The sequence below is a fragment of the Leucoraja erinacea genome, chromosome 14, assembly GCF_028641065.1.
Source record: "Leucoraja erinacea ecotype New England chromosome 14, Leri_hhj_1, whole genome shotgun sequence".
In the NCBI taxonomy this organism is placed as follows: Eukaryota; Metazoa; Chordata; class Chondrichthyes; order Rajiformes; family Rajidae; genus Leucoraja; species Leucoraja erinaceus.
The window spans coordinates 47,510,780-47,538,415 of NC_073390.1; the positions used below are offsets into that span (position 1 = coordinate 47,510,780).

General features: G+C 44.3%; 2 protein-coding genes across 4 annotated transcripts in view; one reads left to right on the plus strand and one right to left on the minus strand.

The window, feature by feature from the left end:
- ppm1lb (protein phosphatase, Mg2+/Mn2+ dependent, 1Lb) overlaps positions 1-12,258 on the plus strand; it is a 93,963-nt gene extending 81,705 nt beyond the window's left edge. For both annotated transcript variants that reach the window (XM_055646354.1, XM_055646353.1), the window contains exons 4-5: positions 3,547-3,708; positions 4,741-12,258. In XM_055646354.1, the coding sequence (XP_055502329.1) occupies positions 3,547-3,708; positions 4,741-5,087 (509 nt within the window). In that variant the 3' untranslated portion in view covers positions 5,088-12,258. The remainder of the gene's footprint in view (positions 1-3,546; positions 3,709-4,740) is intronic.
- Positions 12,259-14,103: 1,845 nt separating this feature from the next.
- Positions 14,104-27,430, minus strand: LOC129703687 (UDP-GalNAc:beta-1,3-N-acetylgalactosaminyltransferase 1-like). 2 transcript variants are annotated; one of them, XM_055646356.1, is made up of 3 exons: positions 24,196-27,430; positions 22,854-22,987; positions 14,104-16,590 (listed from the first exon to the last, which is right to left on the minus strand). In XM_055646356.1, exon 3 carries the CDS (start codon positions 16,564-16,566, stop codon positions 15,577-15,579), a length of 990 nt encoding a protein of 329 aa, XP_055502331.1. In that variant the 5' UTR covers positions 16,567-16,590; positions 22,854-22,987; positions 24,196-27,430; the 3' UTR covers positions 14,104-15,576. The 2 variants fall into 2 exon arrangements, with proteins under 2 accessions (XP_055502331.1, XP_055502330.1); XM_055646355.1 differs by lacking the exon at positions 22,854-22,987 and having other exon boundaries at positions 24,196-27,429.
- Between the last annotated feature and the right edge of the window lie 206 nt (positions 27,431-27,636).

Genomic DNA, 27,636 nt, shown 5'->3' on the forward strand with positions numbered 1-27,636 from the left:
GTTGTGTGGGAAAGATAGATCAGCCATGATTGAATGGCGGAATAGACTTGAAGGGCCGAATGGCCTAATTCTGCTCCTATCACTTATGAACAGTGGCACAGCTGGTAGAGCTGCTGCCTCACAGCGCCAGAGACTTGGGTTCAATCCTGACCTTGGGTGTTGTCTGTGAGGAGTTTGCATGGAAACAATGGAAGGAATAACTTACAGCAACTATGTCATGCAGTGAGCATCAAAACAAAATAAACTTTTGTAGTATTTTGTGCAGGAAGGAACTGCAGATGCTGGTTTATGCTGAAGATAGACACAAAATGCTGGAATAAGTGTAACATCTTATTCTTCCAGTAACACAAATCTGGGTGGGCTTGTGAGATGTGCTGTCACCAAACCTTCAAGGCCAATTTAGACTAATTGAATAGCTGGGGGAATTATACTTTGAAGTTGTACAATTTACAAGGTAAAACTGAACGGCAGAGTATTATTTGAACCGTGATGAAGTAGGATATATTTATGCACAAACGAATGTGAGAGTGAGAGATTAGGACATGTTGATGTATACAAGGATTTGCATGTCCTTTTGTACAGGAACTGCATCTTTCCCGCTGTTATCTGACTTCTGAACGGTCCTTCCATAAGCCAGGGTACTATCCGATTCACCTCTACCCTATTGTGGACATTGGACTTAGTCTGTAGGACTGTTGCACTACAATGCTGAGAACTATACTCTGCACTCTGCATCTTCCCCTTTGCTCTTTCTATTGTACTTGAATTTGACTTGATTAAAGTTATGTACAGTGTTCTCTGATTTGGATAACATGCAAAGCAGCTTATCGCTGTACCTCGGTAGATTTGACAATAACCTAGACCTAAACACCAGACACTGAAAGCAAACATGCACTGTTCAGCAAGCAGTTGAAAAAGGAAAATAATACATTGGCTTTTATTGCAGGAGGCTTTGAGTACAGGAGCAAGAGTGGCTTACCATAATTACACTTGGCTTGGTGAGAACACGGTGCTGCCGCAGAAGAGTTGCTGCCTTACAGCACCAGAGACCCTGGTTCGATCCTGACCATGGGTGTATGTCCATACGGACATTTTCCCCATAAGTTTTCTCCGGGAGCTCCGGATTCTTCCCACACTCCAAGGACGTTCAGGTCTGTAGGTTAACTAGCTTGGTACAATTGTAAATTGTCCCTAGTGTGTGTAGGATAGTGTGAAGGGCCTGTCCCACTTAGGAGACCTCCACCGCGACCTTAAGCGATTTTTTTTTAAAATCAAGGTCGCGGTGACCTATGACCTCCTACGACCTTCCACGACCATGTGTACGACCTCCTTCGACTATGTTGAAGACTGGCTTCGACCATGTACGTTTTACATGGTCTCTGGCAAATTGGTCCGTGAATGAGCAAGACCCCCTTCCACCTCAGAGGACCACGCCGAAAACCAACAATGACCAGTGACGAGTGTCCACAGCTCAAATGATCGCCTGATAAAATGATGTCATGTCTGCATTTTTTTTCTCACTAAAAAATGCCTCCCAGGTTTATTTTTAAATCATTCGGAAGCATGCAAGCAAGGAAGGAACTAGTTTGGAGTTGTTTGCAGTAGCCCCTTTGTTTCAGCAGCCTTTTAAGGAAGGCAGGAGGGGAAGAGCAAGGGTGACGAGGAAGCACAAGAAGAGGTCTCAATGGGTGAATGGAGATGATGTGATGGACTGCCCCAGTACACAGGATGACTGGAGGAGAGTGGCGCTGGGCTTTAACAAAAGATGGAACTTGAAGCACACATGTGGGGCAGTGGATGGCAAGCATGCCATTCTTGTCCCTGTCCCTGTACCCCTCATTTTCCTTTTCGTACAGGATGGCATTCTGCTGGAACCATTCCTCAAGGTCCCCCTGCTGCTGCCTGGTGAAGGTGTCGGGCCTAACCTTCCTCCAGCCCTCCCTCGCCACCAATGGGGCATCTGCCTCTGATGCTGTGTCAGACACAGGAGAAAGGGCTGAGGCACTGAAGGATGGGGTGGTGGTGGGGACATATACTAACACCCTGGTCTCCTCCTCCAGGGGTCTCTCATGCGGGGCTACCTCCTCCTCCACTATCACCTCCTGTGGCATCACCTTCTGCCACTCCACCTCCTGGGTGGGCAACACCTGCATGGCAGGTTTTTTTTAGGGTTGTGCCCTCTCCCTATGCTGCTGCCTTTTTGGTGCCATCTCTAAAACACAAGTCTCCTCTCAAAAAAACTCTCCGGCTTTGAATGAACGCCTTGGAGTGAAAGAGGCGACGTTCTGCTGTTTAAATCACCTTTTTTTCACCCCGGAGCTATTACCTTTGGCTACCTTCGACCACCTTCGCCTACCTACGACTAGCATCACGACCTACTACGACCGGCTTTGACTAGACCCGCGACTAAAAAAATATCGATTTTTCCCACGGCGACCTAGTCTTAGTCGCGGTGAATTTTTACCATTTTGAAAAATACGCTGCTACCTAGCTGAAGCCTCGACTACGCGGAGACCACGCTCGGCCATGAAGGAGAGTGACGAAGACCTCCTACGACCTCGTGGCGACCTTGCCGCCACTATGGGTCGCGGGCAAACTCGCGGTGGAGGTCGGCCAAGTTGGACAGGAGCTTCAGTGTGCGGGGGGTCGCATTTCGGTGCGGACATGCTGAGCCAAAGGGCCCGTTTCCGTGCTGTATCTCTGCACTAAATTAAACTAAAACATGTCTACAGTTCCTCTGCGTCCACTGTTCCTCTCCTCAGCGATGCTGCCTGAGTGACTGAGTGCTGCAGGCAGTTTGCTTTTGTTTCCATTTACCACCATCTGCAAGTTTTTGCTTAAGACGACAAAATGAAGTAGAAACAAGGAACTGGAGATGCTGGTTTGCAAAAAAACACAATGGTTACTCCAGTGGGTCTACACCAGCTGTGCAAAATGGCTACAGACTTCACTACCACCAGTTTTAAATAACATTGATTCAGAAAATAACTTGCATTTGTAAAAGATAGTTTAATATTTACAGGGACTTAATGCCCCTGTCCCACTTAGGAAACCTGAACGGAAACCTCCCTGGTGGAATCAAACTGGGTGAAAAAAAGGTCTTCAATATCATAAACCACCTTGAACTAGCATCGCAACCGGCTTCGACTAAACAATTACCGATTTCTAAAACGGCAACCTATTTTTAGTCGCGGCCGGTTTTGAATTTTTTGAAATAATCACCGGAACATAGAAGAAGCGGAAACCACTTTCGACCATTAGGGAGAGTGACAAAAACCTCCGGGAACCGCACGGAAACCTTGGGCGGGGCGCAAAGTCTCCAGAGGTTTCCGTTCAGGTTTCCTAAGTGGGACGGGGGCATTAGTCTCCAAACTACTTAATCCTCATAAGGGTTTGTGTATCACAGGACTTCAATATCATAATAATATCAAAAGGATGTTGATGTTCTCATTGTTTAATGGTCCGATCAACACTGTAAATAATCACAACCTGTTCCTTTTAATATCACAGTCAATTACAATTAGTTTTTTTTTAATTTGTTTACAGGCACAACTTGTCTGGTTGCGCTGCTCTCCGATAAAGAGCTAACAGTTGCAAACGTGGGGGATTCTCGTGGAGTCCTGTGCGATAAAGATGGAAATGCTGTCCCTCTCTCACACGACCACAAACCTTATCAGTTGAAGGAAAGAAAGAGGATAAAACGAGCAGGTAACGGGAAGAAAAAAAAACAAAAGCTCATGTTAACCTCATTTGTGTCTGTTTTTTAATCTTTATTAACGTGTTGGTTTGTTTCCTTTCCCCACTAAATGGGCAAATGTGGAGTACTTTAGCACTTGTTTGTGCAGAGAGGAAGCCTTCGTTATCAATGGAGATTGGCATAGGTAGTTTTGTTCTTGTTTTGACGTGTTTCAGTGTTATTTAATCCGCGCCCGAGCGTTATTGTTTAGTTTTGTTAGTTTAGTTTATTATGGGCACGTGTAGCGAGGTACAGTACAGTACGGCGATGTAGCGGTAGACAGACTTTACACTCATGATGGGCAAAATGTACTCTCTCGCTGCTGTCAAGTTCCATGGCCACACTATATGGGATGACTCTTATAGGATTCCATTACAGCTGCATGAAGATATGACCGATGCATGGGGTGTAAATCACGTAGGCATGTACAAGGGCCTAATGTTGATTGATGCCAAAGTTAATTTTATTGTGCAACCTAATGTTCATCTGCAGTGAACATAATCAAAGACTTGTCCCGACCCGGTCATTCCTTCTTCTCCCTGCTCCCATCCGGCAGAAGGCACAGAAGCTTGAAAGTGCGCACCACCAGATTCAGGAACAGCTTCATCCCCTGCCTCATCAGGCTTCTGAACGGTCCTTCCGTAAGCTAGGGCACTGCCCGATTCACATCTACCCCATTGCGGGCATTAGATTATGTCTGTGGAACTGATGTGCTACAATGCTGAGAATTATATTCTGCACTCTGTATCCTCCCCTTTGCACTATTTATTTGAGTTTGAATTGATTGTATTCGTATATAGTATAGCTGATTTATTTGGACAGCCTGCAAAACAAAGCTTCTACCTCTGTACATGTGACAACAATAAACCTAAATTTGGACATTATGGAACAAAATTAGGTTCAGGTACATTTGGCATCATGATCCCAGCACATTGCTAAACTTACAATAGCATAATAATAATAGACAGGGCTAATGATTCAATTTCTAATTTCTGTTATTATAGGTGGGTTCATAAGCTTCAACGGTTCATGGAGGGTGCAAGGAATCTTGGCTATGTCTCGCTCGCTTGGAGATTATCCCCTTAAAAATCTCAACGTTGTGATTTCTGACCCTGACGTCTTGTCCTTTGACCTGGACAAACTGCAGCCACAATTCATGATCCTGGCTTCGGATGGCCTCTGGGATGCTTTCAGCAACGAGGAAGCAGTGAGATTCATTAAAGAACGCCTTGATGAGCCACACTTTGGTGCTAAGAGCATTGTCCTGCAGTCTTTCTACAGGGGGTGCCCCGACAACATAACCGTGATGGTGGTGAAATTCAGGAACAACAATAAAACCGAAGACCAATGAACGACGTTGAGTAAAATGAGGACAAGGTTCTTGAAATAATGCCGTGCAAATGTTAGCAATGTGTGTGGTAGTCATTGTAATGGTCATGATATTTCCATCTGAATGGTCAATGCTAGACAGCTTGTAGAAACGGATAAACCAAGTTAGCTGCACATTCATTTTAACCCGTTGAGGTCAACAATAACAAAACAAAAATCGCCCTTTTTATCTATGATCATTTTCAAGTCTCTTATAATATTTCTAATCTAAATAATACAAACGCACAGTGCAAAACTTATGCTTACAATGCTAAACTAATTGTGATCAACGGTTTTATAACGAATAGCAATCCTAAGCAATAAAGCAAAAATCAATTAAGATTCAGGAACCCTGCCGCTGATTCAATGATTTACGTAATCAGTAGCCCAATTACTGAGTAATCGTGGATGAAAAAGATACACACATTTTAATCCTGGTGGATGGGAAATCTTTTAACACGTTATTGCAAAGCGAGTAAATGCAGCTCCACAGTTATTTTTACAATGGCAGCATAAATTGATTGCACATAACATTTTGGGAACAGGCATGTGACAAATATTTAGTTGCCTTTCATCTTAGCTCACCCCTGTCATTACATCATCAGCTCCAAACTATTTCTGGAGAGAATGATCAATATTTATGAGGTAACAATTCTACGCGGCCTTCCCCACTATGAGCCGCTGACAAAGATCAGTTGCTGCAGATGGTTCTGATAGTTTCCCAGCTAATCGCGAGTTCTATGGTCCTCCCGTACACTATAGCGGCCACAGAGATTGAAGTCATCGTGAACAAGAATCAGGAGGAGTGTTGCAGCAGCTTGAAGCAAATGCGATATTATCCAAAGACAGAAACACTGGGTGTCGCATTGGCAGAGTTGCTGGCAAATGTTGATGCTATGTGGTCTGTCCAATTATATTCCTTTTCTGCTTTCACACATCGACCGCACGGTGGTGCAGCGGTAGAGTCGCTGCCATACAGCGCCGGAGACTCGGGTTCGATCCTGACTACGGGTGCTGTCTATACGGAGTTTGCACGTTCTCCCCGTGACCTGCATGGGTTTTTCCCCGGGAGCTCTGGTTTCCTCCCACACTCCAAAGATGTACAGGTTTGTACGCTAATTGGCTTTGGTAAAAATAAATTGTAAATTGTCCCTAGTGTGCTAGTGTATAGGGGATCGCTGGTCAACGTAGACTCGATGGGCCGAAGGGCCTGTTTCTGCGCTGTGTCTCTAAACTAAACGGAGCTAAACAAAACCAGCTGCCATATCGGTTCTGATTCAGGAACATTTTTAAGTGACACTTTCTGTTGCAACGCATGCCCGGCCCATCACACTGCAAACACAGTTTAAGATAAAGATTTACTCAATGTTTCACAACTTTGCTAATAATTGACTGGGCTCGGTGAAATATCATGGCTTTTCAACATGGTGGTGCAAACAAGATTGCTCCAATTGTTGTCAGTGAAATGCTTAGTTTAGTTATTAGTTTAAGATATACAGCGTGGAACAGCCCTCTCAGCCAATCGAGTCCGCACCGACCAATGATCACCCATATACTAATTCTGTCCCACACACTAGGGACAATTTACAAAAGCCAATTAGCCTACAAACCTGTTTGTCTTTGGGATGTAGGAAGAAACTGAAGCAAACTCCATACGACAGCCCCCGCAGTCAGAATCTAACCCGGGTCTCCGCACTGTGGGGCAGCAACTAAACCCCTGTGCCACACTGTGCTGCCCTCAAATGTGTTTCTACTTATCCTGATATCATGAACCTTACAGCCCATAAACTTCTCCCAATGTCTTAATAGATTATTGCAGCAATACGCTCTTCCCAGCACTAATACAGTTGTAGATGCAGCACTGTGTTTCTGTGAAGTACACAACCTGATGATCTATTTATAGTCCATGACAAAGCACACAGTGATTCAGATTTACATCCCCTGTTTTACTGTTGTGGCTAGTGGCATCCTCTAACATGCACCAAATCGTGTTGGATGTATGTCGGAGGCAGGCCATTCATTTTTGTGACTAAATATTTAGCAAATCCCAAATATTGGACAAGATGTGTATTCCACATGTGCCCCAAAGCAAACGCAGTCCTCCAAAGGCTGGTTATCGGCATTAAACGTGGAGCATGCTGGCAAACCTCAGATAGACAGGAATATCTGGGAGGAAAACTGTGTTCATAATTCAGGATAGTGGCCTTTCAATAGAACTGAGAGAACTTTGTGTGCGCAGCTGGTAGAGCTGCTGCCTCACTGCGCCAGACACCCAAGTTCAATCCCGACCTAGGGTGCTGTCTGTGTGGAGTTTGCACGTTCTCCCTGCGATTGCACCTCTGGGTGTTCTGGTTTCCTCCCGCATCCCAAATTCGTGCGGGTTTTTAGGTTAATTGGCTTCTGTAAAATTGCCCCTAATATGTAGGCTGCGGGATAATATAGAACTAGTGTGAACAGGTGATCAGCAGCCAGTGTGGGCTGAAGAGCCTGTTCCTGTGCTGTGACTCCAACTAAACAATGGACAAGGTTTGTGATATCATGAGAGACTGAGTCACACAAATGATATTGGTGCTACCTTGAAAGAGAGTGTATCTGGCGGAGGTGAAATAACCAGTGCAATATGAAATGTCAGGAGAGGGGATGGGGGGGCTGTGGACAATGGAAATGATAAGCTACTAGAACTAGAGTCACCCTTGCAAACTGAACACAGGAGCTCTTCAAACTAATAGCACCACCACATTCATCGCCCCCCCCCCCCCCTCCCCATTTGATAAAGTGACTGTTGTGTCTGCATCACCACACTTCTTTTTCACCTCCTTGTCTGTCACAGGTCTTACAGAGCGTGCCATTTTATATTCTCCCTTCCTGCAGTCCGGGAACCAAAAGATCAAAACATTTATTTCTGGCGAATAGGCAACGTACTTGAAATGTTCCACTTTAAACAGCTGTATGCAATCCTCACACTGTGGTCTCCTCTCCCGTGGTGCATTCAAACGGTGCCTTGCAGAACATCTCTGTACAGTCCACAAGGGTATGTATCCCTGAGCTAGAAGTTGCCTGCTATATTGAGTCTCCGTCTCGCTCTGACCGCTGTTGTATTTGGTCTCCTGCAATGTACCAGCAAAGCTCAAAGAGTGATCGTGGAAAACCTCATCTTCTGACCTGGCACATTACAGCATTGTAATCAATATCTTGATTAGAACGGGTGTCAAGGGTTATGGGGAAGGCAGGAAAATGGGATTAAGATGCAGCGTTCAACCATGATTGAATGGTGGAGTAGACTTGATGGGCCGAATGGCCTAATTCTATTCCTATAACGTGAACATTATGGGTCAAATTCAATCATTTCAGCTTATCTGCCATTCCAGTCTTGCATCCCATATTCCCAGCACATTTGTCCGCCTCTCTTCTTTTCTGACATTTTAAAATGCCCTTCATCACCTCCAGTTTAAACTTACACTCCCTGTTGATCAGCATTACATATGATAATCACCCAATCTTGCTCCCCAACTAAGCACCATTTACTTCTCTGCCTTGCCCTCCTTTCTATGCAACTCAAAACTTGTTCATTTCTAAGTTTTCCCTAATTAAAGATAACTGGGCTGAAACATTAACTCTATTTCTCCCATTGCAGATGCTGTTTGACCCATTGAATATTTCCCACATTTTTTATTTAAATCAAATGCAGTGCCGGAAACAATTATTTCACAAACTGAACAAAAACACATCTGATATTTTGAATTTTAATCGCAGATTTTCAAAAACACAAGATCAGAGAGCATTTAAGTTATAATTTAAGTCACAATATATTACAATTTTTTAAATTTTATGTAGACTGCTGTTGATAAATGAATCTTGTGCATTTAGCGAAGAAGGCATGTGGCACCTAGAGTGATTTACCATAAAGTATATGTGTGTTTATTAACAATCATTCATATTTATGAAGGGACTGAACAGGTTTCTGCTATCTCAAAACAATCCCAACTGTTAATTAAAAGGTCGTCACATTTTGTGAGGACAGAAAATAACCGTTTATTTATAGATCTAAGGACAAACGAGAAAGAAAGAAAATGTATCATCTTGCCAGAAAATGTATCGTTAAAGATTATAATATGTTGTACAATACTTTATGCTGGAGCCCTAAAATAATCCCCAGTTTTATCTGAAGAATATTCTTAATGGATATTTAATGTGATCAATGGCAAAACTAAAAAAAATGTTTGGAATAAGCCAAAAGTATTATTCATACGGAATCAGAACCCAGTCATGTGTTGATAGTGATCATTTCAAATAAGTTTAGAGTATAGTGGATTAAATGTTGTCACGGTGCAAAAACATTAGGAAAAGTAAGATCATATTTTCATTTGTTTCCTAAATTGGTACAAGTAAAAGAGACGAGTGATTTTACACTGATGTACTCATTCATGTATGGTAAGGTTTGCCCGAACAGCACGTAAAAACAAAGTTTCTCACTGTTTCTCAGCATGCGATAAAAGTAAACCAGTACCTAAATCAATGATAGTTTCATGGAAGTAAACAAACTGGAGAAATACACTGTCAATTTACACATTAATCATATCAGATCCAGGTTGTTATCTTCATATCAAGAAAAAAGGATCCACATCAGATTCATAAATTAACTTGTGATATGTACAAATTCAAACAAAAACATATCTTACAAGACTATTTCTCCACCTGAACCAATCTAAAGTATAGCCACTGGATCTATTCAGCTTTGCCCACAGACCCAGAATGATAAACCTTTGACATTGCAAATTCAAGCAATGCGTTGGCCTGGGTTAGGTCAACTTGCATGTATGATTTTCAAATCTTCATATATAATCTGCTGATAATTCTTAAATTAGCATGGACTTTTATTTTACAAGTTAGAACTCCTCTAAAGATATCAAAAGTGTGGTAACATAAGAAAACTTTAAGAACAACATCCCTCCCTCGATGAAGAAAGCTGATGAGAGGTCGCCTTGCATAAAAAGCTGCAAGAAATGTCACCGCCCGAGATCTTCTCCTCACCACCCTTCCGGGTTTCAGAAATGCTTGCAAAATTGTTAACAATGCAGGGTGAAAGATAATGAGAACATTACATCCTGTGGCCACAAACACCGTGGTCAAATAATGACCATTTCGCCAAGAATCAGATCTGGTTTTAGTGAGGATCATGAGTAAAGGCCTGGAATTTCCACGGATATTCATGAAGCAGAACCAACAACTATTTACCCCCACAGCCGCTCACAATTTCCTAACTCTGGGACTGGAATAACATCAGACTGGACCGAGCCACTGGTATTTGCTGGGCAGGTTTGGAACAGTCATCTGACCAGAGTTGACCACAGGTAGAAGTGAATCAAACTATTTATTTGAACTCTTTGACTTTCAATGGACAAAACAACCCGTTTGATTCTCCCTACAAGCAATTATCTTTGGTAAAGTTTTACAGGTTTGAGGAAATATTTCAGTAAAATTCGGGTTTGTTGTGTTCTGACTGTGCATTCTGACCCACCTGCCTTTACACTCAGTGCTCCTCCCAGCCACTGCTTCAGCAGTAAATATCCATGCTCACATCCATGCTTTTAATCATCTTTTCCAACCCAACAGTGCATCATTTTACAGCCCATTCCATGTATGTGCTTTACAGATTTCAGTAATACGACGGGATTCGGCTTTCACATAAACCGATGCCACCAGGTGCCCTTTAATATAAAGCGCATCGATAAGAATGAGGCAAATATAATACCAGCATAACAATTATTTAAAAAATTCTGTCTTAATTCATCACTTGTCACATAAATTATCTCAGAGTGGGGAAGGGAAAAATGTATCATATAACAAATAAGTGATGGGAGCAGAATTAGGCCATTCGGCCCACCGAGTGTAATCTGCCATTCAATCACGGCTGATATATCTATCTTTCCATCTCAGCCCCATTCTCTTGCCTTCTCCCTGACACCCGTACAAATCAAGAATCTATCAACCGCTGCCTTAAAAATAAGTTCTGTACCAACAAAGAAACGCCAGTGTAATTCCATGATTGAATCAATGGGATCCTAATTTCTGGTCTGGCGCAGTTCAAGTTTCCATACATTTCATTCAACTGGTTATGTTTTCATTGCTGCCTTATTTTGAACCCTTTCACCTCTTGCCTTTGTCTCTTACTCCACCCACCTGCGAATCAAACCCTCTCGCCAGTGTCCATCAATACCCATCATTTGTCAGGCTTTGTCACGCAACCACCTCTCTCTTCCACCACCCCCTTCCACTACGGTCTGTCTGAAGAATGGTCCCGTCCCAACCCGAAACGCTGTCTGTCTCTTCCTTCCCCAGGTGCTACCTGACCTGCTGAGTTCCTCCAGCTCTCAAGATTCCAGCATCTGCAAGCCTTTGGGTCTCTTTATTTTGAATCTTATTTTATGTAGTTTAATATTTATTTCGAGACATAGAGTCATACAGTGTGGAAACCGGGCCTTTGGCCCAACTTGCTCACTCTGACCAACATTATTGTCCCACCTACACTAGTCCCACCAGCCTGCGTTTAGCCCATATCCCCAAACGTATCTATATACCTATCTAAACCTAAACCTATCCTATCCGAATACCTGTCTAAATGGTTCCGAAACGTTGCGATAGTACCTGCCTCAACCACCTCCTCCGGGACTCGTTCCATACACCCACCATTCTTTGTGTAAACCAGTTACCCCTCTGGTTCCTGTTAAAACTTTCCCCCATTTGTGTTTACTGACTCCAGCCGTGGAGCTAAGGGCAACTTTGGTGGTACAACAATTTCATGTTTTGGGTTCTGAAGACTTGCCAGGCTCTACATTGGTCTCTAGGAGACAGTGCAGGCAGCAAGTGGTGAATCTAACGAGGTGTTTTGGATGTAAATAAACCATGCTGCTTTGGTTACATAAACGGACATCAAAGTGTCGTCATTTGTAATGCCAAGATTGTACAGTTCATAATTCCAGGACATTAATTATATTACTAAAGCTAGTGGCTAGATAGAGCTGATGAAATAAGTATGTATATACACTAACTATATGTAAATCACTGTGATGATAAGCATTGGAAAGTGTCAAACTACTGAAAATGTGGACGAGCAGCTGTGTTGTGTAAACAATAAAATAAAAATATGAATTTGTAGTTGTGAGTTGAATGAATTTTCATTGAACAGAAAAAATAGTGAGCACATAGAATAGAGTGAGTACAATAATTGTAGCTAGGTCTACATATTAATTGTCAAAGTTGCTATCATATTGTACAGTCATAGAGTGATATAGCTTGGAAGGAGGCCCTTCGGCCCAACTTGCCCATACTGGCCTTTCACCTGTCTTTCATTTCCTATTCGCACCTCTGACGATGGAGTCTCTCACCACTATGGCTCTGCCTGACGTCACTCTTCCCTGTAGAGCCTCCGCACCAGGGTTGGAATCACATCCCTGGCTACCCTGGATCTTGTCGTGTCCTCTGCTCCCAAGAGAGTGTACCTGTTTGTAATTAGGTACAGCCACCGTGGTCTCCTGCGCTCCACGTATACTCCTCTTTCTCACAGTCATCCACCTTGGCTCTTCCTGTAACCTTGCTGTGACAATCACACTGTGGGTCTTGTCCAGGAAGCTCTCATTTTCCCGGACGGCCCTGAGATCATCGAGCTGTTTCTCCTGTTCCCCAACACGTACATTCAGGAGCTGCACACGGACACAATTTCTGCAGGTGTGGTTTCCAGAAGCTCCAGAGGTGTCCCTGACTTCCCACATCCTGCAGGAAACACACTGCACCAATTTGCCTGCCATTTCTTCAGTGGACAAAAAAAATCACAAATTTTGAATCAAGTTGTCTCATTGCCTCGTTGTCTCAGCCTCGTCCCCAGAGACACTTGAGCCAAAGACTCACACTTTACTCACCACATTTGAGCCAAAGACTCACACTTTACTCACCAAGGCACTTCACCTTTAAAAAGTTGCTTCACTACAGCTGCGCTTCTTATATTTGTTATCTAATCAACTACTTTAAGGCTAATTTGTAAATTACTCGAACCTGGGCCTTTGGCGCTCTTTTTTAATCTTCTCTCCCTCTGACTCGCCTACTTCCAACCAATACTCGCTCTCGCTGCTTCTGGCTGCTGCTTCTCTCTGACCTTCACGGATTTGTGCTAAACACTGAGACACTAGAGCGAGGGGTGACTAACCTTGTAAAAGTAATAGCAGCCCCCTCTCTCTCTGTCCCTCCCCCACCCCAGTCGTCCTGCTAGTTTTACTGTTCGCACCCCCTCGTTATCACCTCCCCCCCAGCCAACAATGGACCATTGTGCGCTCTTTGGTCATCGGTGTCAGCTCCAATCTGTTCTGCACCTTTTCATACCTCTAGTCTCCCTCTCCCCCGATTCTCAGTCTGAGGAAGGGTCTCGACCGGAAACGTTGCCTATTTCTTTTCTCCAGAGATGCTGAGTTACTCGCATGTTTTGTGTCAATCTTAGTTGAAAAAGTAGTCAGTTTCTAAAGAGCCTGGTTAAAAATGATGATCAGATTAGCTTACTGTCATATAACGTTCATAAGTTCTAGGTCCCTCTCCACCCCATTCTCCTGCCTTCGCCCCATAACGCCTGACAAACTTACCAATCAAAAATCTGTCAATCTCCGCCTTAAGTCTCCACCTATCGATGGCTTCCCCAGCCATTTAATTCCACAGATTCACCACCCTCTGACCAAGGAAATTCCTTCTCATCTTTCTAAAGATACGTCCTTTTGTTCTGAGGCTCTGGTCCTAGACTCTCTCACGAGTGGAAACATCCTCTCCCCATTCACTCAATCCAAGCCTTTCACTATTTGGTAAGTTTCAATGAGGTCCCCCCTCACCCTTCAATCTAAACTCCAGCGAGTACAAGCCCAGAGCCTTCAAACGCTCATCATATGTTAACCCAATCATTCCTGGGAACATTTTCACAAAAACCAAGGTGCAATAAAATTCCTAGTTTGAATGAAGCTCAGAGCAGGCAATAAATGCAATGTGTTTTTATTAAACAATCAAAAAATTAAAAAAACACAGCAAAATGATGCGGAGAATTGAAAAGAACAGTAGTGCAAAAAAACCTACTAAAGTGCTATAATGAAATAACCAAACAAAGTAGAGTTAATAGTAGCATACATGACAGCATTGCTGAGAAGGGGTTTAGAAACAGGTACTTGGTTCAGGCGTCTGAAAGGCATCATCTCTTTACCTGTTGACCTGAGGACCCAGGTATTGTCCTGACACCACGTCACATGATTCCCAATCTCCTTCCCATTATTCCGTCCCGTCCTTAACTAGAACTCACAGTGTAAATGGGTGATCAACCCTGAGATCCACCTGGGGTCGGGCATAGACATGGCGGGGCGAAGGGCCTCTTTCCGTTCTGTATCTCAAAACTAAACTAAAAAGCTTTTTTTTTAACTCGACGTCTATCTTGCAAGTTTCATGGATTTCAGCAACATCTTACCTGGTGCAACATCTTACCTGGTGCAACATCTTACCTGGTGCTGCTCAGTGTTGGAGTCAGCCTGGTGCCATTTAAAAGGAGGCATAAAGGGATGATTTATAACAGAGTTATCAGTGAGCACCACAAACTGTGAGCTTAAGCTCCTGATGTAATGAACTTGCTTTGATTCCTCAGAGGCCGTTGATTTCAGTGTGTGTTCTAGTGTTGACTAGGCTTGACTGCCTTGTTATGTACATCAGAGGACACAGCCTAATCTGACCTCAGTGTTGTTTTGTGAACTCGAGGGTGAAGAGGTTGCACTTTTTAACGATGTTAGATATTTCATTGCTCAGGCCTTCCTGTGTTCAGAAATCAATATCTAGAGCGTTCGAAAGACATCCGTGCATAATGCCACCTCGCATTGTTGTGCATGCACCGAGCCAAATATACATTTTAAGACATAATTGCCACTTAAATATTAAAGTGATTTACGTTTTGTCAGCTGTTTGGTCACATGGAGAAGTATAGATGAACGCTACAGATACCTGGAATGCTTACGACATAGCACCTTTCTGGCGGCATTGCTAATTAATGTATTCAGCTCTCCCGTCATTGAGAATTACTTAAAAACAACGTTCAGTCATAGAATGTAGAACAGTCCAGCCATTGGCCTATAAAGTCCATACCGAACATAGTGCCTAGTTAAACGGATCTCCTCAGCCTGTATGAGATCTGTCCTCCATTCCCTGCATATCCATGTTTCTATCTTAAAGTATCTTAAATACCACTATAGTACCCGTCTCCACTACCACCCCCGGCAGTCATTCCACCACTCTCTGTGTAAAAATAAAACTGAAGTTCCTTGGTTCTGGCATTAAGACAACCTGGATTAAACCTGCTAATGTAATGAGAGATTGCACTGCACAGCTGTTCCAGTCAAATTACAACCAAAGAGACAGAAGGCAATGTAACATAACATTTCAGACATATATTTTCGACACATCGTTCAACAGGAACTGATCTCCAAGCCTCGGAGATCCTCCCAATATTTCGTCAACTGCCATGGAGAGACGCCATGTACTGCAATTAACCTGCTGTACAGACACTTGTCAAACTTTGGCTTTTGTATGAAGAACAACCCTTTATCCGGTATATGTAGTTTCACACCTAACAGCTTCAAACAAATTCCAACAAAGACATCCTCAAACTTGACTGGTTTCACGTGGCGCATCATCTCATAAATCTTTAAACTCAACTCCCCAGAGAAGACGTAACCAAGTCCACTGCAGTACGGAGGATACACATTGAAAGGGTAGTCTGTTGTAGAAATGTACGCTTTTGCAACGAACCATCGGTGCGGTTTAGTGTTGATGAAGGGAAAGCCCGTGAAAAACTCGGAAATAATCTTGCTCGTCTTTAGCAGGAAATGGACTAAATACTTCACATTTACAAATACATCCGAATCAACTTTCATCACATATTCAGCATTGGGGCAAAATTCTGAAATCCACTGAAATCCCATTATCGTCTTAAAGGTCAGGTTATTATAAGATTCTATGAAATTCTGGCTGATTATATCTCCGTACTGGGCATACTCTTCTTCTATTGATTGATTCCAGTGCTCATCATCTTTTCCGATCAGAAACAGAGTCAGGACATTTTTGCCCAGCCACGTCCGTTTTTGTCCCCATGTAACTCTGATCGCCCGCCGCGCTTCGACTTCATTCGGTCTCGTCGCGACCAGTATAACTAGAAAATGATCTTCACCTTCACATTTCAAAGGTGGAGTTAAGGTGAAGTTAGGGATCCTCTTGGAGACCGGATTTGCCTCGTAGAAGAACTGCAAATTGATGGTTTTGTTAGAATCAGATTGTAAATATATTAGCCAACAAATAATACCGAACTGGAGGAGAAAAAGAATCTGCTTCCACTGGGAGATCAGTTTCATGATCGTACAACGAACGACTGAGATGGCATATGTCAATTTTAACTTCATCTATTAATCTGTCCTCCTTACGATCTGCAAAAATAGAAGAAACCATCAGTTGTCTAATTCCAGGACCTACAGTTTTCAGGTTCAGATGATGCCCATTATATTTAATTCTGTGTATCTCTGTTACAGCTTCATTTGATGAAATATTCTTCTATGTCCATGCAAAGCAAATGATAACAGTATGTATTAAGGGTTTTTGCTTTCCACATGCACCCATTGGGTCAGAGCCAGTTTCCTGAAGGAAGTTTTTAAGAAGGAACTGCAGATGCTGAAAATCGAAGGTAGACAAAAATGCTGGAAAAACTCAGCGGGTGCAGCAGCATCTATGGTCTGAAGAAGGGTTTTGGCACAAAACGTTGCCTATTTCCTTCATAGATGCTGCTGCACCCGCCGAGTTTCTCCAGCATTTTTGTCCACCTCCAGAAGGAATTCTTTTGCTAATTGATTGTTTCCAAGTAACTATGGATGTCACAGGTAGGTGAGCAACAAGCCACTTGGGAGGAGGTTTCAACAACATCCTTCACAACTCTGAACCATTTCCAGCACTCTATTGATATTTGAGTAACTTCTGTTTGTAATGCCCTTATGCATATTCATATTTTATATTTCCTTACAACATGGGAGGAAGCCACTTGGCCCAATGAGTCTATGCCGGCTCAGAGTAATCTCGTTCATAGATTTATAGAAGCAGAAGTCTACTCCGCCATTCAATCATGGCTGATCTATCTTTCCCTCTCAACCTCATTCTTCTGCCTTCTCCCCATAACCCTAGTCGCCTTGTTCCCCCACAAGCTTTCTATGTTATCTATTCTCCCCATCAATTCTACGACTTAACCTCACCAGCAGAAGTTTATATCGGCCAATTAATCTACCAACCCACATGTCTATCGGATGTTGGATGAATCAGTGTACTCAGGCGAAATCCATGCAGTCACACAGAGAACGTGCAAACTCTGCACTGCCAGAAGAGTTGAACCCGAGTCACTGGAGCGGTGAGGTAGCAACTCCACACCACTTTATGCCCAAGTTAGACTTAAATTATTCATATTAATAAAAGGTTTACAACAATGGCTTTCCATAATTCTTTTTCAGTGCATGGACACGACGGAATATCCTTTTCTGGACCTAGTTTGTACTAGAGTTTGAAAGGTTATCAGCGATTGGGAAGGCAAGTGGAATATTGCAAAGAGGACAGATTGCAAAAGTAAAACTTAACTTTCAGTCAACGTAGCCTTCTTAATGCATATCAAGCTCGCATGTGGCCAATACTCACACCAGCACAGAATCCTCAGCAGAATAGTGAGATTAAGCGAGTACTTACCAGTACGAAGTTTGATCTGTATTTTATGAGGAGTTACGATGAGGGATTACGTGAAGAACCCACCCAGCGCGCAGGCGCGGCATACTTCCAAGCAGCGGTGTGGAATCACAGATAGACACAAATTGAAGTAAAGATAGTAAAGATTAATGAGACATCAGGCCGAGTTTGATCTATACAATGAGGGTGGGAGCGGAGGGCACGTAATCCCTCATCGTAACTCCTCATAAAATACAGATCAAACTTCGTACTGGTAAGCACTCGTTTAATCTCACTATTTTACTTCGGAGTCACGTGAGTGACTACGTGAAGACTTCAAAGGTCTGTGATTTCAAACCGTGTAACAGTTATATCACTCACTGCCGAAAGATCATCGAGGGAGGAAGTGGTATCTAAAGACCAACGAATTTGTTAGTTTTAAAAAACAAATGTTTATTAACAACAACAAAAAATAGCTCCCCTGGGCTTTAAATTATAAATTTGCGGTTTCTAAAATTCTCTCCGCAAAGACGTCCTTCTCCATCAGCGGTTTGTGGTAGAATTTTTGGAATGTCGATTCCCTTGACCATCCCGCTGCACTAAGGATGTGGTCTAGGGGAACCTGCATCCGATCCGCCGCTGACGTGGACGCTGCCCTGGTTGAATGGGATTTAAAAACATCCGTGTTAATCCCTGCCGTATTAAGGACCTGTTTCAACCATCTGGATATTGTCTGGCTGGTAACCCGTCCAAAAGGCTTTTTATGGCTGACCCATAAGGCTTTCTCTCTCCCTCTAAGAGTTTGGGTTGTGTCTATGTAATCATAAAGGTGGGTCACCACACACAGCCTAGGTTCTGGAGGGTAGGCCCGGAAGATCAACGGGGAGTTGGATATACCTGGCCTGCTCTGTTTAACCAACCCCGGCATGGTAAAAGTAATGGAATCTGGGGTGGTCACCATGTAGTCCAGACTTAACTGATGCAGCGACTGAACCCTCTGAGCAGAGACAAGCGCCATGAGCATGAGGGTCTTGTAAGTGGACTGTTCCAGGCTCAGGGATCCCACCGGAGGCCAACCTCGAAGGTGTGACAATACTACACTAACATCCCACACATGGGTGTATCTAGGTGTAGGGGGTTTGGTGTTATAAATCCCTTTAAGGAGTTTGATAACCAGAGGGTGGGATCCAATACTATGCTGTCCTGTGGGCATAAGGTATGCGGACAGGGCGCTCCGAGCTGCATTGATGGCACTGTAGCTCATCTTTTGGTCATGGTGCAGGTGGGCCAGGAACTCCAGCACATCCGTGATCGAAGCCGTCTTGTAAGATGTCCCTGCTTTCAGACAGTACTGTTCCCATTTCCTGATGTAGGTCAGGTACTGTTTCTTGGTGGAAACTCGCAGGGATGCCGACATGGTGGTGATTGTTCTCTCTGATAACCCCAATCCCTGGTAAGGTCTGTTCAGAATCTGGAAACCAGGAGGTTCAATTTTTGATGGCATGGATGACTTATGCCAGTTACCGGGTGAGTCAATAATTGGGGGTGGTTGTGAAGGACCATAGGTGTCTCTACCACCATGTCGTGGAAAATTGGGAACCATGGTTGGGTAGGCCAGTCGGGTACGACCAGAATGCCTGAGGCTGAGTCAGCTTGAATTTTCTGGAGTACCCGACTGATGAGGCAGAAGGGAGGGAAAGCATAGAAAAAGAAATTTCCCCAATCCAGCGTGAAGGCATCTACCGCTGCTGCCTCTGGGTCTGGTTCCCAAGCCACATACATGGGTAGTTCGTGATTTAGTCTAGACGCAAACAAATCTATATCTGGCGTACCATATTGCTTAACAATTCTAGCAAATAGTTTCGGGTCCAACATCCATTCGATGTTGTCGTTGAATTTTTCGTGACCTGGTGTCCGCCACTGAATTTAGCTTGCCTGGTAAATAGGCAGCTGATAGCCAAATATGTCTCTCGACACACCATTGCCAGATTATAGTAGTAAATTTGTCGCATGATACTGATTTTATGCCACCCATGTGCTGGATGTAAGATACCGCCGTTGTGTTATCAATCATAATTCTAACATGCACATGCCGCATATTAGATGCATATGCTTTTAGCCCATAAAAGGCGGCGAGCATCTCCAAGAAGTTAATGCCCAGTGTTTGTAGTAGCGATGCCTCTGAGTTAGTCCATCTGCCACCTGTGCTGTCTATAGAGTTAGTAGCTCCCCAGCCTAAAGCACTGGCATCCGTTGTAATGGTTATGTTAGGATTGGCGACGGCGATAGGACTGTGACTGCGCCAAATGTTATCCACCCACCACTGAAGTTCTGATCTGGCTTCAGCGGGTAACTCCATTTTATGGTCATAATGCCCCCTATTAAGACGTAATGCATGTGTCCTTGCTCTTTGCAAATTTTGATAATGCAAGGGCCCATATTGGGCAGCCGGGAATGCTGCTACTATAGTACCAATGACTCTGGCTACGTGCCGTATCCTTGGTTGCGGTATTGCAATTAAATGGTTACAGGCTTCTGTAAGTGTAACTTTTTTGTCTCTGGGCAGAGTGACAGTCATATGGATAGTGTCAATAGTGAAGCCTAGGTAATCCATGTTAGTAGTAGGCTCCAATATTGATTTCAGATATTTGTAATAATCCTTATGAATGGGTACTAAATAGTAAGCATCCTTGATGTCTATGCTTGCCATGTAGTATCCCTTGGAGATCAGTTGTCTGGCAGTGACAAATGTCTCCATTTTGAAATGTTGATACTCAACAGACTGATTAAGTGACGTCAAATCAATAATAATACGACATCCACCATCTTTCTTGGATTTGAGAAAAATATTCGATACAAATTCCTGCGGCTCGTGTGTGGTCATTTCTATGATGCCTTTAGCCACGAGCCTGTCTAGTTCAGCTTGTCCTTCTACCTTCTCTAATTCTGAGGGAAGGAATACCCTTTGGGGCATGTGCTGAACTGGCGGTTCTATGCCTGGTTTGAATTCAATTTTGTATCCATTAATGCTGTTGAGTATAAACTTGTTGTTAGTAAGGGAGCACCAAACATGCTTGAAGAACCTCAAACGCCCTCCTGTTAACACAACACCCTTTGTCTGTGCATGTTGGCAGGAACCAGACCCACCTACCTCCATGTTTATTTGTGGGGGCGTTTCCGATGGGTTTGGCCCGAGGGTGTCCGTGTTGGTGCTGCGGTGGGGCGGCGCATCTTCCCACGGCTCCGCCCTGGGCCCCGCTCTAAAAAAGAGCTCTGGGGGTAGTGGGAGGCGGTCACCAGGCTTTCACCAGCTCGGTACCTACTGGTGGATGCCGAGGCGTGCTGCCAACTGGGTGTCTTCACCCTGCTCGGTCCTGGCGCTGCCCTCATGAGGCCTACAGGTTTGGCCGCCTCTTCCAATTCTTTGAGTTTCTTGGCCAAGTCTGCTCCAAATAGCAGCGCCTCCCGTTCCGGCGCTGGAGCTTTGCAGAGGCCCGCGTATTTGGGATTGAGGGCAGGCCTGATGTTTTCCCGCCGTAGGCTGTTGAGCTCGTACGTGGTGTTGCACATCAACGCCAGCGCATCCTGCTGGGGTATGGAGAGCTCTTCGTTACCGACGGACCGAGCAAAGGCGGTGATGGCTGCAGTGTGGAGCTTCAGGACCCGCTGCATTTTTACCTCCTGAGTCCTGATCTGCTGCCCCAGCTGGTTCCATATTTGCCCGTTGACAGTTTTCACCCGCAGCGCCTCGCAATTTTCTGGCGCTGTATAGGTGTCAAGGGTCTGCTGCACGACCTTGTCCTGCAGCGGCTTGTTGGAAAGCCTATTGATACTGGCCGCCATTCTAGGTGGTAGTACCATCCCGGTCGTTGGGGGGCGCTGCGTACCGACCGACGACACCCAGTAGCTCTTCTTCCAGCTCGCCCAGCATACTTATGTTGTCGTCCGCCTGCCCTTGTGTTAGGCCAGCCCAGTCCTGGCCTCCCTTACTGCCCTCGAACAGAGAGGGTACAGAAGGGTGTGGCGATGGTATGGAGGAGGCCAAAGCCCGTCCTCCTTGGAGATGCCTAGCCTGCATCTCCTCATTTATCATCTGCTCCAGGAGCTGCCTCATGCAGCTGATGCGGGCGTCTCTCCGTTTCGCCGGTGGAGAGCGTTCCCGTTCCTCCGACGAGTCGGAGGACACCGGCCGGTCAGTTTTGCGGGTTGCCTTACTCCCTGTGCGGGGCGTCGAAATCGGCGGCACAGGGAGCGGCTCGGTGTCGGGTGAGCGGGAGCGTTGAAATAGCTCCTCCGCCACTGGTGGCTGCCGCCCAGATATAGACCCCTCCTCGGGTGGAGTAGGGCAGGCAGTCCTTCTAGCTGGTCGCTTTCGGGTGGCCATAATTTTCTCACCGTTGAGCGACTCTGTAACACAAAAAGGCACTTACCTGAGGTCTTGTCTTTGCGCTGCCGCTGGAGAGCCTGGCTCCAGCTGCTGCCGCTGTTGCACTGCTGACGTAATGCCGCGCCTGCGCGCTGGGTGGGTTCTTCACGTAGTCACTCACGTGACTCCGAAGTAAAATCCAGCCTTTTTAAATATATTAAGATACTAGACTAAGTGGGACCCGTTGGGTCCCAGCATCACACGAGAGGGCTGGTCCCCCAATGCAATATTCCACCTCTCCGCCAATTCCAATATTGGTGGCCAGTGGGGGGCTTTCTGGAGCGCTAGTATGAGTGCTGTGGGCGGAACTGTAAGATGGGGGGCTTTCTGGAGCGCTAGTATGAGTGCTGTGGGCGGAACTGTAAGATGGCCAACATTTTTTTTTAATTATATAGATAGCAAGGCAAACTTTAATCAGGCAAGGCAACTTTAGTTAGGCAAGGGAACTTTAATTTTAGGCAACACAGCTTTAGCATTTCCAAACCAAAGGCAACACAGCTTTAGCATTTTCCACACTATATTTTCAAACCACATTGAGGGCACTGACAGGTCAGTAAAACCACTCACAGCTTAGTAGACATGTGTTCAGTGTTATTCACAGCTCAGACAGAGATGTGACCCTCTCGCTTCCCCATCTTGCGGAGACTGACTGAGGCACTTAACACTTCCAGGTTTTATAGTCCCTCCGGAAGGGGCGTGGCCTACAGGAGAGAGAATCTCAACATTTTTTAAACACGAATAACTTTTATTTTTCATCAATGGGAAAAATCCTCTTTTCCTGCACAGCGGAGGGGGAGTAAGATGGCCAAAAATCACAGCGGTAAGTGGCAGCATTTTTTCTAAAATCAATATACAGAACAACAGGAAGTGGTCAAGATCAGACTTTTAGTAATATAGACATATAATGGCAAAGAGAGATGTGAGCACGTTCAAGGCAGATGCAAACAAAACTCTAATGAATGATAAGGAAGTTGTGATAGATTTCTCCCTTTCTGTTCTTACATTTGAGGAAGGAAACCAAATGCTATTTCGAAGAATGCCTCAAAGCGGTAACTGACAAACTTGACTGTGAATTCCATCTTTACTTACGTGCCATAAAATATGTGCTTAACCCAGGCAAGGAGGTCGCAGATATGGTCAACACGAAAATAGGGAACACGATGTGTACCAGGTGTTGGTTTTCAACACAAGAACAATGGGTTTTTATTTTTAATTTAGCCTGGGGCTGTTCCGTCACCTGTGCCTGCCTGCACCACCAAGATGACAAACTGTACACCTTTACAGAATGGGAAACAATTGGGACAGGAGCTGATTGCGTGCAAACAAGTAACCTCGTTACTAGAGGCAAGTTACTGTCGACAAGCCACTGCATTGCATTGTACTGAGCATTGCTCATTCCACATGTCGTTAGGGTGAGAGGAGCGACGTTTAAAGGAGATGTGCAGGACATGCTTTATTTTACACACAGAGGGCGGTGGGCACCAGGAATGTGCTCTTGAGGGTGATGGTGGAGGCAGATGCAATAGTGGCACCTAAAAATCTTTAAGATAGGCACATGGTGCAGCAGTAGAACTGGTGTCATACAGCACCAGTTCTCCCCGTGACCGTGTGCGTTTTCTCCGGGCGCTGCGGTTTCCTCCCACGCTCCAAAGCCGCACAGGTTTGTAAGTTAATTGGCTTCGGTAAAAATTGTAAATTGTCCCTCGTGTGTGTAGAATAGTGGCAGTGTATGGGGCGATTGCTAGTCGGGGCGGACTCAGTGGGCCAAAGGGCCTGTTTCCGCGCTGTATCTCTAAACTAAACTAATCATGGATATGTAGTAAATGGAGGGATATGGGTTATATGCAGGCATATCAGAGCTGACAGCTTACTTAATAAACATGCTCATAATGGCACACAGGATACTTACAGATTCTTATGTTCAGAGGATAAGAACAAAACCACATGGGAATGAATTCAACAAGCTTGTTTCTCACCCCAAGGGCCAGGAATGTATTCTAAGTCTGCAAACGATGTGCCAATTAAAACCTTCCAAGAAGAACGAGAGACACTTGTTAGGTCAGGATCTCAATGAATATTAAATAAAGACCAGTTGTTTGCGGTCAGGAGGACAAAATTTTGAGATGACACAAGAGGTTTAATAGCCTCCACTTTACCCACTGACGTGAATCATTTAGTCAAGGATGGCTGGGTTTAGTGTAGTTTAGAGATCTGTCGTTTTTATATCTCTCGACTCCCTCCCCTGATTCTCAAACTGAAGAAGGGTCTCAACCAGAAACGTCACTCATTCCTTCTCTCCAGAAATGTTGTTGGTCCCGTTGAGTTGCTCCAGCATTTTGTGCCTATCTAACTAAAGTCAATAAGTATTTTACCATTCAAGATGTTGATAAAAAATGTTTTCCCACAAATAGAACTAACAGGGGGTTAGTCAAGGGCTTGTCCCACTTGGCCGTCACTTGTGCGTAATTTACGTGACATCATTTACACGATACAACGTGTCACTCGCGCGTCGTGACACGCACATGATGCGCGCATGGTGCGTGGTGACATAGGCAGTGACGCCCGGTTGCGCGCGGCACCCCTGGATTTTGGGATGTACAAAATCTTCGCGCGTCACCTGCGTGGCACTATTGACGGCCAAGTGGGACTGGCCCTTCACTGACTTGTTTTAAGATGGGTTAATAGATTTTGGGATAATATGAAGAAGTGAATAGATTTGGGATTGATGATCAATGTAGTAGATCAGCCATGGTGTGAACTGAACTGTGTACAGTTCTGGTCAACGTGCTGCAGGAAGGATGTCATTAAACAGGAAAGTGTGTAAAAAAGATTTACAAGGATGTTACCAGGTTTGGAGGGTTTGAGTTAGAAGGCAAGGCCAGGTAAACTAAACTAGAGTCAAGAGTGTTTTATTGTCATATGTCCCAGATAGGACAATGACATTCTTGCTTCCTGCAGCACAACAGAATATGTAAACATTGTACATGGCGGGAGAAAAATAGTTCAGTGTGTATATACACGTAATAAATAAACAAATACAGTGCAATAATAATAAGTCTGTTGTAGTTCAGAGCTTATTTGTTGCTGTATTTAATAGCCTGGTGGCTCTAGGGAAGAACCATAGGACATGGGTTTAAGGCAAGAGGGGATTTTTTTTTAAAGGGACTTGATTGGCAACTTTTTCCACATAGCGGGTGGTGCGTATTTGAGACGAGCTGCCAGAGGAAGTGGTAGAGACGGGTACAACTACAACATTTAATATACACTTGGTCAGGAACGTGGATAGGAATGGTCGGCCTGGGGGCTGTTGCCCCAGGGAAAGGTTTGGAGAGATACACCAAGTGAGACTACCATGGTCAGCTAACTTGGTGGGCATCCATAGAGTTGAAGGGCCTATATCCATGCCAAACAACAGTAGGGGACTTAGACCACTAGTAGTTGGATAGGTTGCAAAGGTCTTTCTGTGCCATGGTAATTCAAAAATTCTGGGATCAACTGTAATTTGTACAGCAAAACTCACTGTATCATGAGGCAAATGAGCAGAATGCAGTAAAACAGCAGACAATAAGATTCAGTATATCAAGGTTTGGATAAATGATAGAATAATATTCTTGATTAGTAAGGGTGGGTGTCAGTAGTTATGGGGAGACGGCAAGAGAATGGGGTTGAGAGAGAACGATAGATCAGCTGACGGTGTAGACTCAGTAGACTTGATGGGCTGTATGGCTGCATTCTGCTGCTATAATTTATGAATGTGGGATGCTAAAAGTACAGTGGCTAATATAAAACTTCAGCCAAATACTTTATATTTTAAAACAAATATTAGCACATTTTTTTGCTTCTTTCCCTCTGATTCCCAAAGTCACTCTGGAAAGCCAAACATTCTGTTCAGTGTCGCTGTAAGAATCACATTTTCAACATTACTTACGGCAGTGCCCATTGTCAAAATTTGCATTTTCTTCCCCAGACCAAATTTACATCAACAAACCAACCGCTCACACCTTCCCAGCCTGGGAGCAACTTTCCATATGCAGGCGAGGTAATATTAAAAAATAGTCCCTGTGTTTGGTGTTTAGATTGAAAATAATCGCTCTTAGAACTAATTCAAACCTGCCTTTCTATTAACTCGGTCAATTTTCACATTTACTTCACAAAAAAAATCTCGATTTTCAATGGCTCATTTTAAATCTGATGTAATTAATCTAATTCTAATTTGTTTACAGCGTTTCAAGCCGTTTTTTTTTTGCAGATAACATCACGCTCAACGAGCAAGTGTTTGGCTTGGCTTTTTTTTTTACACAAAGTGGTGATACATTTATCGGCAGAAATTAGATACTTAAATGAATTTTAAACAAAATGAATTAATATAAACGCAGTCTGAAGAAGGGTCTGGTCCCGAAAGGGAGTCTGAAGAAGGGATTCGATCCGAAACGTCTGCTGAGTCTCCCTGGCAGCGGAGAATACACAAACTCCAGCTAACTCCGCGGGATCTCTGGGTGGAAGGAATGGGGTCCAGACTCTATTTACGGTGTAAACCAGCATCTGCAGTTCCTTCCTACACGAGGTACTCTAGCGCTTGGGTCCTGCATTAACCTGCACCTGCGGTTCTTTGTTTCTACAAGATTAACGATTTGATTTTTAGAAGGCGAAGCTGATATTTATTTTGTTAAAGGAAAAAACTATTTCTGGATTTACAGTGAAATTCGCGAATCTTCGCAAAATTCGACGCCTCTTACCTGTTGAAGCAAGTCTGGTGGAGGTCGCTCACTCACACACACACAAAGCACACTAGTCCAATTAAAGACGAGTCATTATCTCTTTAGGATTTAAATTGTCCCCCCTCTCTCATCCGTCCGACAAGAGATGAAATTGAATACTTGCAAAATCACCACTGCTGACACCGCAGATATGTTAAAGATAGACTCAAAATGCTGGAGTAACTCAGCGGGACAGGCAGCATCTCTAGAGAGAAGGAATGGGTGACTTTTCGGGTCGAGCCCCTTCATCAGACTAAGGGAGGATGACGCTGGAAGGTACAGAATTATTCATCCACCCGATTTGTCGAGCTATTTAGTTATAACTAGAGGGGCCCGGGGAGCCGTTGGTGAGAGGAGGACTTACCTGGAGCTGTGACTTACCTGCAGCTGCGAGTTACCTGGAGCTGTGAATTACCTGGAGCTGTGACTTACCTGGAGCTGCGAGTTACCTGGAGCTGCGAGTTACCTGGAGCTGTGAATTACCTGGAGCTGCGAGTTACCTGGAGCTGCGAGTTACCTGGAGCTGCGAGTTACCTGGAGCTGCGAGTTACCTGGAGCTGCGAGTTACCTGCAGCTGCGAGTTACCTGGAGCT

Excerpts from the sequence above, each read along its gene's own strand:
- LOC129703687 (XM_055646356.1), bottom strand. The coding sequence starts at position 16,566 with ATGAAGTTAAAATTGACATATGCCATCTCAGTCGTTCGTTGTACGATC.